This window comes from Pyrgilauda ruficollis, unplaced genomic scaffold, assembly GCF_017590135.1.
Source record: "Pyrgilauda ruficollis isolate IOZ18807 unplaced genomic scaffold, ASM1759013v1 scaffold25, whole genome shotgun sequence".
In the NCBI taxonomy this organism is placed as follows: Eukaryota; Metazoa; Chordata; class Aves; order Passeriformes; family Passeridae; genus Pyrgilauda; species Pyrgilauda ruficollis.
In genome coordinates this window covers 11,416,987-11,436,373 of record NW_024523822.1, presented here as the reverse complement: position 1 = coordinate 11,436,373, position 19,387 = coordinate 11,416,987, and the positions used below count along the sequence as shown (strand labels likewise).

Genomic DNA, 19,387 nt, shown 5'->3' with positions numbered 1-19,387 from the left:
CCCAGCAACTGTTGCTTCATGTCAGATGAGACTTCATCCAAATTCAGAACAACCACTAATGAGAGATTCAGTCAGAAACCTGTACACTTTATATACTGCCAGTCTCCTTAATATTCTTTCCACAGGTCTTGCATAACAGAAATAATTATACCAATTGCACATTAGGTTTATGAACATTCAGTGAAGAAAATACCCAACTTCAAGAATAGAACTTTCTTATCAACATAGCAACATTTTAAAAATATCCCCATCTTAGGTACATCTGTAACTCTTTTTCCAATTTGACTTTTTACATGTTAAAATCACATCTCTACCTCTCCCACAGCAAAGTTGATCCTTATTCTCACAGAGCCTTCTTTAGTTCAAAGTGTCCTTAAAACCTGATAAGTATTGTTTTTATAACACAGACTGGCTAAAGTTCAGTATTGGTCCTAAGGGAAACAATTATAACAAGGGATACTATTACCTTTTATAATATCTGTACAAGTTATATCTATATATCTATGTGTCTAGATACATGTTAAAAACCACATTCTTTGTAAACTGAACTTCAGATAGTTTTTACACTGCTACAGGGTATGCTAGAATAACATTTCAATTCATTTAGGTATTGTATCTCCATTCTACCCCACTACCACAGAGGAAAGTTCAGAGACTTAGTTCAAAAATGTCTTGTTATTTAGGAACACACATTCGATAGAACCATTTGTTGCAACAAGTCAATTTCATATTTTGAAAGTATCCTGGCTAAAAATAAATATGAAAATGATACATAAAAGATAAAGAATAAAAACCTGTTAATAAATAAACACCCCCCGCCCCAAAATCAACAGCATCCTGAAAGAAGTATGCTTCAAAACCCAGTAAGATATAATTCCTAAGAATTAGACTCCCATGTCACAAGCAGAGTCTAAATGAAAACTATATTCCAAATTTACCAGTGGGTGAAAGCACAGTATATTGTCAAGATCACTACTTCCCTATCCTCAAGATGTTGTTTTGCAGGTCTGACTAAAAAACTTTTCCTTTAGATTCTATTACATATTAAACAGTACTACAAAAATTCTGTTTGGGGAAAGCAACACTGAAAAATCCCAGTTCCTTTCATATATCTAACAAACTGCAAAGCCAGTGTTTTTGCTTCCTCTCCTTCACTACAAACATGAGAATAGGACAACAGCGGACTCATGTCCATGAATTTAGAACTATTATCAGACCTTTATATGGTTGACTGACTTCTGAGAATGTATTGGTAAGTCAAGAAATTTATACTTCTCTAATTGTATGCCCACGCAAACTCTTGTTCTTGGTACTTAGGCAAAAAGCACATTTTTCCTGGAAAAAATGCATTACTCCACGGGAAAAGAAAGGGGGAAAAAAACCACCTTAAAACTGCTGAACTCCTTAATGCTCAAAGTAGTTTCTATTATCTAATGCAAATGGAATACCAGGAATTAGATTATATTCCAAAAATAATGAAAATTTGTGACTTGGCATCCTGTTTACACATTCAAAATTTAAACTTCCAGAAACTGTCTCTGCGCCACAACACTTAAAAGATCGCAATAACAGACATGAACATACTACACTGAAAATTACCAGAGTGTGTTTACGATTAACTGGCTGGTGCTTTCTTCCCTTCTTCCCATACCAGAGACGAGACATTTCCCTTCTAAAAATAAAACGAGACTAAAAAAAGAAATGCAACAAAAACCACGGTTCAAGGCTGTTTGAAAGCATTCTCTGTACCTGCTGTCAGCTCCAGGCACAGGCAGAGCCCCACGACGCCGTGACAGGATAGTTTGCTGGACGCTCACATTTGACTGACAAGGCAGGGAGCAAATGAGCGAGTGTGCAGCAGGGGGATGTATCGCAAATGATGACGATACACGAGGAGGAAGGCTTCCTGTGCTCGAGTGCGGTTGCAGAGCACTAGTTTGTTAAAAAGGCCAAAGTATTTAAAGATACAGAGCTGAATTATTCAGACACAATACTGAAGAACACAAAAATAATCCCCAAGAACTGCTTGCAATATTTGGTTATAAGGTAATTGGCTCATAAACAATTTCTAATGGTAAAGTGTTTGCATTCAATATTAAACTAATAGTTTGTCTTCCTTATGCTGACAACCTTAAATAAACCCTGTAAGTAATTTCTGAGAGTTCAGAATCAGTTAGAAGAGTGGTCAATGAAAATTTAAAACGTTATTTAAAAAAGAGGGTTTTAGAGCATTTGGAAACTGCTAGCCTTGCAGCCTTTTCAGTTTATAAGCTACAAGAAGAAAATTAATCCTTTTGTCTATAAGCTAAATTTGCTGTATGAGTTAAATGCTAGTCCCAGCAAGAAAGCATTTTTGGAATCATGATTATTTTTTCCCTTAGGGAAGGATGTTTATTTAAACAGGAACGTGCAATACTGAAAAGTGTAACAACGCTGTAAGAATCTCCTTGCAGTAGCACTGCACTTGCAGCCTCTTTCTACCCCACACTCAAAATGAAACACCTCCCTCCCCCCCCACCACCCCAAGCAACATCCCCCAAAACAAACAACAACTACAAAAATAATCTCCACATCACACATGCTCCAAGTTCTGTGGGAAACTATTAAATAGGCCAGGGCAGCAACAGAACAACATTAAATCATTGCTCGCTTAGGCTGTTGTGCTGTGATCTAAAAGCCAAGACATCCAAGCAGAGAAAACCAGAACCAAAACTTGCATTTTACTGCAAATTATGTATTGGAACACCTCACCTCGCACTAATGTGTAACCTTCAGATGGATAAAATGTTTTTTCTTTTCAGTAAAACCTTTTATGGGAGCTGGCATGTCTAAAAGTAAATTTGTTCTAACTTATCGAAAGTATTAAGGAGGCAAGTAAAAACATTTTTATCATTGGAACATTGAAGCTGGGATTTAGGAAATTCAAATATGTAACAATGATTTGACTAAATATATAGTCAATTGTACTATTCAAATAATAAGCCATATGCCTATTTATGTGCTTGAGTTTTTTGATGAGTTTTCTTTTCAAATAGTAAGTGAACTAATACTGAGGGTTAAAACAAGAATATAAACCAGATACCCTGAAAACTGTTTCAAATGAGAATTACCATCAATATAAAAATATAACACAAGCTACAGACATCACTCCCTTCTCTGCCAAATATGGGAAATCTTAAAGGAATGGAGAATATACAGCAGAAGTATTTCAAACTTTCTCTGGAAATGAAACCTTTAAGCTGAAAGCAAAAGCTAGTAATACAACTAACTCTTCCACAGCCTATTTCATCAGTCATCTTTTCTCTGCCCTTCAAGAAAAAAAAAAATTCTTCCCTAACACAAGCCAACACGTTTTTTCTGGGAAGGAAGAAAAGAATCTGATGAACTGAATCCTTTTTTTATCCAGCAACCTTTAATCTTAACTCTAACAATTTGCTTAGAAGTTTCAAGCTTCTCTCTGAATAAAAATTACTTTACTCATAGCTTCTCAAGAGGATGTAAAAAACTTGCTCAAAACAAAAGCTAGCAACTAACTTTTTTACTTAATTAGAGCTGCAGAATTTAATGGGAATGAGTGCACAAGTAACTTTATGAGAACCCCTGACAAGTGTTTTGCTGCTCAGCCCTGCAGCAGCAGCAGCCACCCCCAGGAGCTGGGAGCATCTGCTGCAGAGGGAGGGTGGCAGAACCTGAGCAGCACCGCGACACAGCACACTCAGGGAAGTGGCAAACTTGTCACTTGTGACAGATCTCCACCCCAGCCACAGAAAGAAGCCCACACAAAAAATCTGACCTCAGTAGCAACACTTAGTTAAAGATTAACAAACTGCCCTTTTATTTTTTCATGCATTTGGGGATTACAGTACTGATCTGTTAACTGGAATCAAAATCTCATATCTTGTTGCAATTAATGTAGGCCTTGCCATCAGTGTTCTTAATAAAAGATTCTAGTGAGGAGCACCAGCTCACACATGACATCTGTGCAGAACAGCAGCAAACACTTAAGAGCATCCACCTATTTCTTACCTAGATAATAGAGCAACAGAAAATAATTACACTGAATGACAATCTTGTTTTTGTCATGGTTAATTCACAACCTAGATAAAGATCTCTACACAATCAATGTGCATAGTCCTTTCAATAATTTAACCTCACAATGTAGATTCTTCTAATAAACTAATCTGTCTCAAAAAATACTTAAGCAGCAGCAAAGAAAAAGAATGACAACAAATAAAGGCACAACTTACAGAATGTCTTATTTCCACTCCAAACCAATTCTCTAGTTTAAACCTTTTGAAATACCAGATTTCAAGTCATCACATAAGATTACATAACACAAACAGGGCAGTAAGCACAGTAACCTTCAATTTCAGTAGGCAGACTGGATACTGGGTGTGGAAAAAGGTTTTTACAGCTGGATAAGATGGAACTATTTTGTTTCATATAGTCACTAACAATGTCCTGATACCACAGCAACAGAAAAGTCATGACATTGAGTTCTACAATCCCTACATGTAACATTCATGCTTTTTGAGTGAGGTTACATTAGTAGAAGATATATTTCCTGTGCTACATCCCTCTTAAGAGACAGAGGTTAGCCCAGAAGGATAAGAGGATGGGCAGGAGGGGGCATAATTACTCAATTTAGTTACAACTTGCTGTTGATTCCACATGAATAAGTGTAAAGTTCAGGAGCAGTGAAGCTAGAATGCAGTTGAAATAAAAAAAAAAAAAAAATCAGGTACTGGCTTCTACACAAAATTACTACTGTCTTCTAGAACAAGTGAGTCTTTGTAAAAATTATTGCAGGTGAAGCTAACATGCGATTACAGCTAAGTAAGACCTGATCCCTTTTCCCTTTACAGGTACAAGGAACACTAAAACCTTACAAAAAGCTATCTCCTGTAGTGTCAATACAACATGGACTGGCACAACTTCTTAGTTGGCTGAGAAAGTTTCCATAAGAAAGGAAATCTAATTTGAAAAGTCATCCTTTGTTTCCTGTCAACAGCTTCAGGAAAGGGAGGGGAAAAAAAAAGGAAGTATTTTTCCTGAGGTTTTTCAAAGGTATGCTGAAAGCCATTAAGAATCTCAAAAGCACAAGCTTTTTAGCTGAATGGCTCTGCTTTAACTCTTAGCACAGGGACCATCCCAGATCCCTCTATTAGATACAAGAAATAGCAATCAATTACAACTGCACATTCATGACTCCAACTACAGGACAGCTCCAAGCCATCAAGACCTCTGAATTTCCATTTACAAGTTATAAATAGATTCAAAATAGATTAAGTAGTGACAATAAATACAGCCAAACAGGAAATATCCTAATGCATGAAGTTGAGAGACAGTACAATATCACTCAAGTTAATTGCAAAAGCAAGAATAAAAGTCACCAATCTCTGCAAAGAGCATTGGATCATGTAAATAGACACCAGAGTCCTTTTCTCCAACCACAACAAATTAACAGAAACATCTCCACTATAGCACATGACCGCTAGAATTGAAGAGACTCATCCTCCAGAACAAGAGCAAAGCATACTAGAAATTCTGTGGTAATGCACAGCAACACGTGCATAGTGACACATCCAATTTCTTCACTGACAACAGACGATGTAAAAGCCAAATAACCATCTAGCTTGTAGTTCATTATCATAAACAGGCAGTCTTTCCAGAAACATACTGGAAAAAATATTCTTCTGAAGACTGTTAGCATGGTTCATCTTTACACATCCTGTGCAACGTTACATTCAAGAAGCCTACAAGTTTCAGGCTTCCTCTTCTCTCTGCTGATCCAGTATTATCCAGTTTGTCATACAGCATTATGTTCATATCACATTTTAAAATGCAAGACACAACAAGCAGATGTTGCACCAGCATCCAAGCACTGAAGTTTACAGTAGAGAATGGAACCAAATTTATAGAAGGAACATGATAAAGAACACAAAAACTTAAGATAGCAGTGCATTCTGAAACTGCAATATCCACTTTAATATAGAAATGTTGTTGGTTTCAGTCCAGATCCAATAAAGAACATATAAAAAAGGTTTCAAGATTGGGATACTGCACAAAGGTGCTTACCTAACCAGGAGATAATCACTGTTTGTGACCTTCAAATTTCCATAAATACACAGAAATAGAATTCTGAGACACTCCAGAAGTTACAGCTTCAGTAATGTTGGACTGCTGAGTGTCCAAGTCAAATACCATTTCAAGGAGACAGAACTTCAGTTGCAGCTAATGGTTTGATCTAGTAAGCATTTTCAAACCACATCTTAAGTTCTAATTGAAATTCAGTTGGACAAGTGAGTTACTGCTTTCCAGAAGCATTGTATCCATGTTTTCTACATTCAACAGGAAAAACCAAGGGTAATTACTAGTAAATGCAAGTCCAGAACATGACCTACCATGCCTAGGAAAAAATATTTCTAAGTATCTATCAACTCAATCTTCATTTTGGAAATAAACTTCTAGACAGTTTCAAATCAAATTTTCTGTATTTCCTCCACAATGAACAAAGCTAATGAAAAACACCAAACTGACGAGCTTCCAACTACTTTAAGACCAGTCTGTGGGCCCTAAGACAAATTTCCTGTTTTCAAATATCTTGTGAATTAATATTTATATTTACATGGCCATTAAGTATGACTAAATCTTGAATAATGGCAATGAGATCAAATGACAGTGAAGGGAAAGGAAGAATCAATGCTTTCAACAAGAATTACTCTAATGCAGAGCAATTCAAGTGTTTCCTCAACAGATTTCAGGTCTAAATAAGAACCTACTATATACACAACTTGAACTTAAAAAGGAAACAAGATTACACCATAAGTGCAATTGTTTCTGAGACACTGCACAACAGAAGGAGTCAGCTTGCTGTAGTCTTGCCATGTTAAGATGCAAATATAGAATATGCTTAGGAGAACAAGTTTGTTTATTAACACATAACAGAATTCATCATTTGTGCTAACAGGTATGGAAAGCCATTAGCATTTGAACTTAGACACACCACATAGAAAAAGAATACCATGATACCAGCTACCTTATAGCTCAGTAAAGATGGCAAAAAAACAGCACCAAAACAACCCTGAAACACAGCTAAAACAAAAAACCCAACAACCCCACACAACTCTAAACACTCTTTTTCTTGGTGTAAGCCCATTCACTTAAAGTACAAGATAAAAGAGATATTAGAGAAAAATGGATGGGGATAACACAACCGAGAACTTAGCATCACTTTCTTAGACAGTATATTAAATAAAGTTATTGCCTATTTATTTCTAGTGGATACCAGAGACAAGTCTTTAGTATGGGTTGATCTTATGTGAAAAAGTATCCTTTTTATAAAGCTTTGCAAATGACACAGGCAGGAAGACCAATACTGAGCAGCAACATCAGCAACAGCAACTACAAGGTACCTCAGACAGATTGTTCCAAACTCTATCTGTGGATTAGTCACCTTTACTGATGGTAATGTTAGACAGCAGTAGATTCATAGTTATTTCTAGTAAGTCAATTTTCTATCAAGGGTGCAACACATAAAAAGTAAAAGTTAAAGTATTTGCTGGACTTTTTTCTGACACTATGTACAATGCAGCATTTGATCAAGATAGAAGCAAGTGGGTAAAAACTGAAGTTCAAGTAGGAGTTCAGTTGATTCAATATTCCTTGATAAACTTAATAAACCAACACCTACTACTTGGTTCATGTTACTGACCTTTGCCTTTGCTTATTACTTCTTCCCATAATTTATTTTCCACTAAACAAGCATAGGGTTTCTCAAAGTGTATTGATAAAAAGCTGCACCAGTGAATGTATTAACAGAACTTGCAAAATAACAAAAGCTGTTTCAGAACACCACACCTGGGTTACCCATTAATCTCTTCCCTGTTCTTCCAGTTTTAAGATACTGTACAATTACAGCAGGAAGAACACATTTTGGAAAATGAAAGTACTCCACTACCTTCATCCTTTGCTAGATGAACAGTACTTTGTCATGCATTTCCACTCCCCTTCCACCCAGAGTTCTCCTATCCTTGTGATCTGAAAAAGGCAGCCTGTTTTTCAGCCAAATACCCAGAAAAAGGCTTCAATTATACTATTCACCTGCTATTTTAGATTGCACCTGGAGCAAAAACTGATGAAGAAAAGCTTGTTGCATAGAAGGAAGGAAGTACATTGATTGAAAATAATGACTGAAATTCAGTGGAAATAATGACTATGACAATGGCTACAATTCCCCATATTTACTCATATTTTCTAGCACACATGTTAAAAGCCACTAAAATGCAGTTTTATGTAATGACAGCTCAAACCATCCAGTACTGTCAAGCATTTCTGATTAGAAAGTTTTCAAAAGCTTTCAGATTTGTGCTAAAAGTCATAGGAAGTCACATTACACAAATTTAAAATGCACAGAAGACCACATTAGCATGTTTCTTGTACTTGCATAACATTTTTTTTATATAAGTTATCCATCTCACTAATCATATTAGCATATAAATCTAGAAAATTATTATTTGATAATATTAAGAGAACCAAGGTTGACAATTTCACATAACACATAGAAATCACAGTATTTTTGAAATGTTTCCTATGACTGTTTCCAGAGAAGATCTAAACACAGGCTTAAGGTGTGGCCTCATTCTGTGGTAAATAACTTATAGATTTTAATATTTGCTAGAAATGTATTGCCTCAACTACTTTCAGAAATAGTTTCTAAAGTCTACCACATTCCATCATGAAAAAAAACATTTTCACTCTATTCTGTGGAAATTATTCTGTAGTTATATTAAGGTGTCAAATTACTGAAGAGCTCACTAAAGAAGAGATATACTGTGCTTTAAACCATAATATAGATCTCTATTCACTGATACCCATGTTTTAAAAGGCCAAATTTTGAAACTCCAAATACTTATAAAGGCTTTGAGCAAGAGTTAACACCAAAATACACTGCTTTTAAAAACTCAAGCAATAGATATGCTAAAAATATGAAAGTTAAAAGACATGTTTTTATTATACTAATTTCAATGTCTGAAAGCAAAAATATCCCACACAAAATCACTGAGTTGCAGGGAATGTTTAGCAACCATGGCCTAATTCTTCAACTAGCTACATTCCAACTCTGAATCCAGAGTGCTATGGTTCTAAGTTTTGAAGCTAAGCAGAAATCTGCTACCTGTAGTTAGACTATTTCAGTTCTTTAAAATTTCTTTTATGCTCTACATAATACAGTGTAGACTTCCTTAATTTCAACATGTTCCACTGCAGGGTAGGGGGAAGAAAAACATAAGAAATCTTACAGTCAGATATTGCAATTGCTGTCCCAAGACTCAAATTAAGCAGTGCTGATGGGATACTTCTACAATATATAGATATGACAAGAATCATCAAACTTTTGACCAACACTTGAATGTACAAGACTGGAGGTGCTTTAACTGCATGTACACTACAAAACAAAACCACGTAGACATGTAAAGATGTGTCCATAGAAACACAGTGGACACAGATTCACATGAGAGAAATGTGCTTATTATTAAAAAAAAAAGAAATAGATCCAGTTACAATATATTTCTATAAGACACTAAACAGAATTATAATGCATGAATAAATCACAACTGCAAAATTAATCACTAAATTATTTAAAAGACATATCATTAATAGCTGTTCTTTTTCTCTTTTGCTGTCCCATCCCTTTTTTAGTCTTACAATATACACTGAACACTCTAAATACTGGAATAATAAGTATCAGAAAACTGTCAGTTTATGAGACTGGAAATTAAGTCTGCTTCACCAAAATTCCAACTTTTTTGCTGTACTCACATACCTTTCCCTTGGAGTTTTAAGTTACAGCTTGCTCCACACAAAAATGATTTGGAACTGTGAAATGTTGCCCTGATCTGATGTTAGAGTAAAGCATTAGGATGGCATAAATTTAACAGCCATGATCATGATTCAGACTAATAAAGTGCTTATTTTTTCCTCTTGGAAAATATTTAATACTATTCTAATATATAGTTATGAGTGTATCAAAAAAAATCTTTGATACTGTTGTTCCTTACCTCCCATTCTTTAGCAGCATCTTCAGTACTCGATTCTTCACTAGTTTCAGGCTCTTCCTTCTTTTTTACCACTATAAATCCAGGTTCCCGAAGAGACTCCCCAGTATCTTCTGCATATATTTCTGGACTCCACTGGATAAAGAAGACATACAAGTGATCTGTCCTAGAAAAGTCAAGTTATGAGAGAGAGAAAAAAAAATGGTAAGTTTGTGATGTCTAATAATATTAAGTACTTAAGGTTAAAATAAAAATACAATTTCATATGTTACTAGATATTAGAGAGACATTTGAAAAAAAAAACCTAGCTAGTTCTTTGGTTGGTTTTTTTTTTTAAGCTGACTTTGGAGAAAAAAAACAGGAAAGAAGTTGGGAATGGATTAGCTGTGATTTCACATATAAGTATGTTCTTTCAACCACTTCTGTCCCATTGGATACCTCTGCTTAAAATTGAAGTAACTCCCAAAATAAAACAGAAAGACTTCATAAATTGTATTTATAAAGAGTTACATAAAACCAAACAACATCAGAATTCAAAAAATGTCTGCATGTTTGTTTTCCCTATGCCTGAAGAACAGCTGACCACTTCCAAGACATAATCAGAATTATACAAATTGTGGCAAGTACTACAGATGTGGGGGAAGACTGCTGAAAGCACACACATATATATATATATGAATCATAAAATCATAAACTACAGACTGTTCTAACTACAGTAAGTACCAAAATTCAAAGTTACCTCCTTTTAAGTTATGTGCCACAAATGGCACTGATCTCCAGTTAGAAGAGCAAAATCACCCAAATTCACAGGAGGAAATTATAACAATCCTAACAGGTGTCAGTCTATTCTGTATTTGCTGCAGGTGCACAGACAGAGCACTCAGGAAAAGGACCTGCAATGCAATGCATCCACTAGTATATCTTGACCATAGAAAAGAAAGTCAGAGCTAGAGCTTCATGGCTCTGATTGCAAGAGTTTGAATATTCCTTATGTCTTTCTCCAGAGATATTTGCTCTATCTGGGTATTGTATTAGCATTAAGAATAATATTAGCCTTTTCTTCTCCCTTCCTTAATAATCTGAAAAACTGAACACTTGAAGAACAGCAAGGAATACAGAACTGCAAAGTTTCTCTAAAGTGCAGTTATATTTCTCATATACCAGTGCCCAAAAAATTTCTGCACACAGGTATGTAGGATCAGTCTCTGAACAGGGTCAGTTGTCCAGCATCACCATTGTTAAGATTGAGGTTCCTCAACAATGATAAAAGGGGAGAAAAAAAATAAGGGAGCAAATCTTTCTCTGGCAGTAGGAAAGAATAAAACATTCTGGAAGCGCAAGTTAGAAAAAGTACATGAAACTTGATGGTTAAAGTACTATAAGACTCTCCTTCCCAGACTGGCTCCTTTGAGAGTAAGAACACTGAAATAACACTTTTCTCTCTTCTGTACCACTCGGCGACAGAGACAACAGGATTGGCACTATTTTCATCTACGCAGACTAGCACTCAGCAAGGTTAACACCAGATTAAGAAAATGAACACACCACTATGAGGACATAGCTTCTTTACAAAAAGCATAGGAAACACATTGAATGAATAAAGAACTGATACTGATAGTATAGTACCCCTTTCAGTTAGAGAGAGACCCTTCACAGACAACAATTTCCAAGGAGGTCAGTACAGACTGAAAAATAAGAAACATTTCTTCAAAAGCAGGTGATCAATTCTGCTTTATGCTGAAGGTAAGTGCTTGCTACATTAGAAAATGAACCAAAGAGACAAATAATCATTTTAATCACCTAATCTAGACATCATTGCTGTATATGAAACGTTTATCTGTTTTCAAATTAAATATGATACTATTAGAACAAGCAAATTTGAGTTAACTGTAACCACAAGAGAACTTCTGGCCCAGACAAGATTAACAGCAGCAGAATTAGTGGGACAGACCTTTGACTCAAAACTTTGCATCCTCTCTACCACTTAAGAGGTAGCAGGGATCGTGTTTAAAAGCAGGTTAGTGATGCACTACCATAGACTCAATTCTACCTGTTGGATAAGTATAATTCTTGATGTAAAATTTCAGTCCATCACACATTTCCATCCATAGTGGACATAAAGACTACTGCCTTTCTTGTTGCAGCCAATTTCAGTATAAAGTAATTTTATTTCCATAATCAACCTCTTTCTCCTTTAGATTAAAGAACCCCACTTACTTCTAATTTTCTTTATATGTTACACTTTCTAGGCATTAAATAGTCTTGCTGTTTTCCTCTGGACTCTCTCCAATTCATCTATATCTGTCCTCAACTGCAGTGCCCCAACTCGATATTCTATGCCATTCAGCTCAAAAGAAAAGATGGAAAAGTGATTTGATCATTGTAGGTAGGTATTTATACCAGATGATAACTGATAGTTACTTGCTTCTTTCTCTTCCCCCTACTCTTTGACAAGGATGTAACAACCCTAAAAACCACTTTCGGGCTGAAAAGAAGTCAGAGTTTCCTAGCAGTAAAGATAATTTCAGAATACAAGGCTGCACCAGTAAGTGAGCATGAACAATCTCATGTCTTTGAATGAGGTCAACAAATTCAGGTTATTTTTCCAGTAGACATGCTTAAGGTGGCTCATGGAAAGGCTTTACCTTCCATATACAAAGATAAAACAAAAGAACCCCAACTAGCTTTTCTGAACTCAGAGAGGATTTTTAGAAAGTTTCCAAATAATGGGAAGCACAGATAAAGACAAAAATTTTGCTGCAGAACTTATTTCCTCCACCAGACACTGCTTGACTTTCTTTTGTTATTTACTTGCTAGAAACAAGAGCCTAAATAGTATAATAAGAAACTACTTGCCAAACTCACAAGTAATTCAAGTAAATCAGTAAAATGTCAGTAAGGTAATAAGGTATTCCAATGGCAAATACAATACAAGCCAATCAACAACATCATCAGATGCTGACACTTTTTTGTGATTACTTAGAGGTACAGTTGCTGCAAAATTTTGAATGGCGCAGAAAAAATAAAAAGCTCAAACACCTACTGGCAATTGCTGATTTTTACAGTTTACCTCTGTCTTACCTTTCTTGTGGGACAGCAAACCAGTACTCATGTTTTTTGTCCCTTTGTGCATACTGTTGCATTGTCGCACTTGCTTGAGAAACAAATGTTTTTCTCATGGGTTTTCCAACCCTGAGACAGAGAAACTTGTGAGATCGATGTCGTCTTTTTTCTTTCATAACAGAAGAACCTATTAATAAAGACAAAGTAAGCTGTCTATAAGGTACTTATGAGCTTAACAAAATCATTAATTTATTTTACATTAGACAACTGAGGGATATAGGACATTTATGTAAGTAAGTAGTGTGGGAGATGGGGTGAGAAGTAGTAATAATAACCTGCCCTTTTTTATTATGAAAATCTCAACAGCAGAATTAACTTCAGAATACCACACTCTAACTAATTCTAACATTCATTTCTGCTTCTATCTACAGATCACATTATTACAGCATTTCATCCAAGCTCGCAAGTATTCAGACAGTGTTCTTGATGCACACTCTCAACACTGAATCACCACCCTCCCACTATTAAACAGCTATCCCGCATATATGAAAAAGATACTGAGTTAAATACGCATTAAAAATATTTGTGTTAAATACGCTTGATTCACACAAGTCAGAGCTGTTTGTTACTTATCATTTACAAGGGAAAACATTCTTGCCCTGCTGATATAGGATTAAGACGAATTTTAATTTTTTAGCTCTATCAAGCACCTCAATGGTATGAACACCACCTCAGGATGAAGTGGTACTGGATATTGCAGTACAGGATTTTTTCTTTCTGGTAGCATGTTCCATTGAACTAACAGAGTTCTATGATTAACCTCAAAGTCCAAATTGTCAAGTCAGCACAAGGTAAAGGAAGAAGCCTTTTTAAAATTGTTTCCTTACTATATTTGCCAAATCCTCCAGCCACAAGAGACTTTTAAAAGCAAGAAAGCTCTCAAAATTACATTTTCCTATTACGATCAGTTATGACAATAAAGGGTTTATCCTAGCTCTGGTATTACACATACATACAGATAAGTTTCAGTTTCCTAGGACACATCTTTTCTTTACCACAGATCCACTAAGCACAGAAAACATCACCTTCTTGCTCTATAAACATTTTCTCAATGAGATTTTCACCATGAAGTTTAGAACAGCACTGTTCCACAAAAGACTGCTTTTTTTTCTGGTAACTATTTAAATATGTGCTCCCTAATTTTCAGTGATGTTTTCAGTCAACATTTCAGAATGATACCTGCAGCATACAATATAGTAAATGAACCATAATAACATGCATTATTTGGAAGTATTTTATTAATGTGTAAGCTCAAAGGTAAATTGTCAGATTGAAAAAAAACAACACTAAAAAGAAACAAAAATAAACAAAAAAGCCTGGTTCATAGGACTGGCATGCAAACTCTGTGGCAGTATTAGATAAATACTCTTCAAATGATTTGGTATTTGTGATTTTGGTTTTTCAGAGGCAGCAGATTAGGACTTCCCTGAACTCAGACAAGTAGGATTATGGTTCCAGCTATCAGATAAAATAAAACCAAACAATTTAGCTCTGTCCCAAGTCTCAAAATTACTATTTCAGATGTTTTTTTTCTTTTACTGAGTTTTCACCTAAGTTTGTTGCATATTTGATACAGAATTAATGAGAAAATATTTCAGCAATGGCTACTGTGTCTCATTATTCCTGTCTTTCCTTTCAATCTGACAATATTCAGCTAAGCAGCAAATATTTTGACATGTTATTATTAATGATATTCTAAATTGTTTATACACACACAAAATTATAGATTGTTACAATTTCTCCAAAGTATCAACCACATCTAACTTTATTTCAGTCCAGTGGATAACAAATATGTCTGTAAAAAAAGAGAAGCTTGGGCAATAAAAAATAAAAGTAGATACAAGTGAGAGCTTTCTAGTTACTGTAAACTTGATGTGTCTACTCGTAAGTATCTACATGCATTGCATCACCTCAACGTTCAGAACAACCAATGTTTTTCAAGAGTTATAAAGCAGATCTATGCTGTTACCTTGGTTCTGTTTAATCATTACTGTAGAAGCTTCACCAAATCTAGCTAGGTTGAGAAATATTACTTCATAATTTATTCATTTATTTGCATTCTGCTAATACAACTTGCAAGAATAAGAGATGTAATAATTCCTACTGACGCTGCACTGCATTGAAATGGTACAAATCTCCAAAAGGCATCTTGTACTTTTTGTGGTTTTTTTCTTTGTACTTTACCCAAACAACTTTGAGTGAGGCAGCAGCACTATGTGTACATAAGGTTTCTAGCCAGCACTCTTCTGTAGGACTGTATGCAGACATTTTTTTGATTGCATATATATTTACTTGAAAATACACAGATCACATAACAACCTGCAGCCAGTCAGGTTGATAAAACAATCTTACAAAAAACCAAAACGAAAGCATTTAATGTAACTGAGTTACAAATATTCACTTGTAAGAAAAGCAGCAATTGTGCCAAAGAACACTAGTATCTGAATTTTTTTAAAGTTACAACCAGCAACTACTGCTAGCTGACATCTGCCAGAGGTATTAGAAAGTAGTACTAGTAAGTATATTAGAAATACTTCTAATATTTAAGGCATAAAAGCCAAATTTATCACAGAATGATGCAGGTATTCATCTGCTTCAAATTTCAAAATTCAGTTACTTCCTTAAAAGAAGAAAAAAACCCAACCAACCAAAAAAACCCCCCCAAAAAAAACCAACAAGCAAAAATCATTATATAAGATTTTGAAGAGTAGACAAACTTCTGTTAACCAAAGAACATACTTCTATTCAATATAATTTGAACTTTAATAATTAACATAATGAATTTAACCTTCAAATGCACTTCACACTTATCTTTAATGTCTGTCACACAGAGTCTTTTCTAGTCCCCCAAATATTGCACAATTAAAACAAATAGTTATCTCCATTAGTAAAATGGGAAGATATTAGAAAGTAACTTGTGAATTTTTTAGAAAGCAAATTCAAATTCATCCAGGAACATATTTAAGTTGTTTAAAGGCACAGCATATTTCTGTATGATCAGACTTTAAGGGTAACTTCCAACTAATAATCCCAGGACTCTGATCTTTGCAGAAGAATCAAGGCACTCAAGAAATAAAACCTAGCTGTTTACTGTATGCACAGCAGTAGCTTCCTAATATCAAGCCCTTATTTTTCCTGAATCAAGCTTTTTGGATGCTTAACCTTGTTCTAGTCAGCATCAAAGTAAGACAAGATGTAAGTGAAACAGCATTCTGAAAGCATCAAATATTTTCTCCAAAAGTTTACATAAAGTTTAACTTTGGAGTACCTTCAAGCCAATGAGAAACATAATCAGCACATGTAGAAATATGGTGCACAGAATGAAAAAATTCCAAAATTTCCATTAAAGTGGAGGGTGATACATTTTAAATCTGAGTTAATACTGTACCCATAAATACTCACTGACTCACCTTCTAACCGCCCATCTCCTGCAGATACAGCTTTCTGACTGATTTCTTTTTGTGAATCTTGGTGCATGTTTTCTCTTTGCTGTTTTGTTTGTTGCATAGTGTGGGTCTTCCAGAGCTTGCGGAGCTCTTCAACTTCTGCTTCTGAGTCTTGATTTTGCTCTCCCACTACTTTTCCTTTGCTAGATGTCTCTTTCTTTTGAGAGCCTGTGGTATCTTCACAACCTGGACATTCCTCTTCCATCTCATTATCTGCTTTTTTTCCTAGTGAGGAATCCTGATCCTTGCCCACTTCTGTCTCCTTGCTGTGCTCCTCACCACCCTGTGATCTTTGCAAAGACTGCTGGAGGACATCTGCAGTGTTTTCACCAGGTTCTTGTCCCCCCTTTACAGACTTTTTAGCACTTTCTGAACTTAAGTGGGTACCAAACTGTTTAACACCTACAACCATTTCGGCACTGGGCTTCAAGTCACTGGCAGCTTCGTTGGAGTCTGAAATGACTGTTAAACATTCAGCACTAGTCTGGTTTATTGTTTGCACAGATTCCGATGATGCTCCAGAAGATTTATCTTGACGAAGCTCATCTGAGGAAACAAGCTCCTCACGAATTGGAGAGAGTTCTGATTCTGTGAAAACATCTTCTGAAAGAGACTCCTCTGTGCTTCTTGGGGCAGTACTAGCACTGTCGTTGCCCGTGTCCCGAACCCTGGAATCCGTGTCATCTGTATTGCTCTTTGCAGCTTTCTTGGAATGGCCAAGTTCCCTTACTGACAGCTGTTCTACATCTCTGTTGAGCAAAATAAGAATGTTGTTATAAAAGGTACCTCTAAAGTATCAAGCTTTTCTTCACTGTTTTGTTCAAGCTCTTAAAAAAAAAAACAAACATCCTAAAAAACAATTTAATACAGAGCATTAGTAATAAACCAGGTACCTCTAAAGTATCAAGCTCTTAAAAAAAACCAAACATCCTAAAAAACAATTTAATACAGAGCATTAGTAATAAACAAGCATAAAATGTGATACCATAATGGTAATCGTAGCTGACCTTTTGCCAGCACAACACAGCTGAGACTTCCAAGTTCACGACATAACTTTCACAAGAAACTCTCCTATGAAACTAACAAGATTATGAGAGGCACTTAAAGTGTAAAAATAAAATAAAAACCAAAGTAAAACCAACAAAAAGCTACACACAACCATAATCTCTAAAGGTAAAAATCATCCAGTTTTTTAGGTTTTGTCTCCCCAAGCAGTCAGTACAATTGTACAGACAGGTCCCACCCTACAAGGAAGCTGACACCTAGCTTACAGGTAAGATGTGAATGGCAGAAATCATCTGGTCTAACCTCAGATATCAAAGCCAGTAAATGCAGAACAGTAGGAACTGTCAAAGTATATCTCACTATTCTGCCCATAGAAAATGCCTGAAACAGTGTTTAGTGTCTTCAGCAGGTACCTAACTTGGAGGATACCATTGTTTGGCAAAATAAATCCCAAACGACTTGATACAACTGAAGATGCTGACAAATAGTGTAAAAAAAAAAAAAAAAGCATAACATTTATTTTATCCAGAGGAAATAATCTTGCTTAAACCTGCCTTTCAAAATAAACTAACTAGAAATTCTACAACTTTTAGAAGAGGAAGAGTAGAAAAGTACTATGAACACATTCAAGTAGACCTACAGAACTCAAGCTTTTCCCTGTTGTCAAAAAACCTGGGCAGTACACAGCCATCACAAAAAATTCTCATATTTAAACTTACTCTTGGCTAGAGTTCTCAAGGTCAACTTTGCTATCAGAAGCATACTAACTCTTCCATTACCCAGTACTAAATGCTTTTAAGAAGCTTGTACATTAATCTCTGTTTTGAAGGACAATAAATTCACTCCACAGTCTCACAAAACTTCATGTTCAGTTACATCGTATTACTGAGATGCTGCTAATATTCAGGATGTTTGCAAAGCACATGCACCCTCTTATCTAAGTATTAACATGAAGCTTGTAGTAAGCTTTAGCTGATTGAATGATTTTGCTTACAAAGCATGTGGGTTCAGCTTAATAACCCATTACCTATTAGACTAGGCCATTTCTTTAAATCTGCATGATTATGCTCATTATAGGTGCACAATGTAAGGTTCATGAAATCTGTAAAACATCTGTATGCAGTCAGATGTTTTTGTCCAGCTTCAGCATAGATTATGGCTTATATGCAGAAACTATACAACATGAAATTTTAGTTTTAAGAACCAAAGCATCCATTGGGCTTATGGCCATTTTCCATATCAACAAGAAGAATACTGAAAATAAAGATTGCTTTCCCAAGTTTAAGCAGGTTTGACAGCTGGGAAAATTGGGAGAGCGAAAGAAGGTTTACTATAACAGCGGAATATGAAGGAAAAAAAAAACAGTGAGAAAATACAACTTAAGTGTCAAACACCTCAATACACATGGGTCTTGTCAGATCTAGCTGAAGCTATTAGGACTTCTGTTTAGACTTAAAAGATTTTTGTTTTCCCCCAGATTTACAAATATGCCTCATATTTAGGTAAGACAAAAGTGCAGGGACTGAAGAAAATGCTAGCAGCTAGTGTTCCATCCAGTAGTTCATACAGCTGACAAGAAAGATAAATCAAACTGGGAATACAGGCCTCTGAATGCAGAGTATGACTTTTTATTAACAGATACATTTTCATTCCACATGCATTCATATTATAAACAAAAGAGAAAATGCATGTGCTACGGGACCACAAAAATCCACAGCATCATTAACTTATTAACAAACAAAGAATTTTAGAAAAATA

The 19,387-nt window shown here is 35.4% G+C and overlaps 1 protein-coding gene across 10 annotated transcripts in view; it reads right to left on the bottom strand.

Annotated features, from left to right (window-relative positions):
* OXR1 (oxidation resistance 1) overlaps positions 1-19,387 on the bottom strand; it is a 257,574-nt gene that overhangs the window by 21,086 nt on the left and 217,101 nt on the right. For 8 of the 10 annotated variants that reach the window (XM_041470770.1, XM_041470775.1, XM_041470768.1 and 5 more), the window contains 3 exons: positions 16,589-17,373; positions 13,137-13,305; positions 10,059-10,221 (listed from right to left, as the gene is read on the bottom strand). In XM_041470770.1, the coding sequence (XP_041326704.1) occupies positions 10,059-10,221; positions 13,137-13,305; positions 16,589-17,373 (1,117 nt within the window). Of the gene's footprint in view, positions 1-1,599; positions 1,775-10,058; positions 10,222-13,136; positions 13,306-16,588; positions 17,374-19,387 lie in introns of those variants that run through there. The other 2 variants (XM_041470776.1, XM_041470777.1) reach the window with 2 other exon arrangements.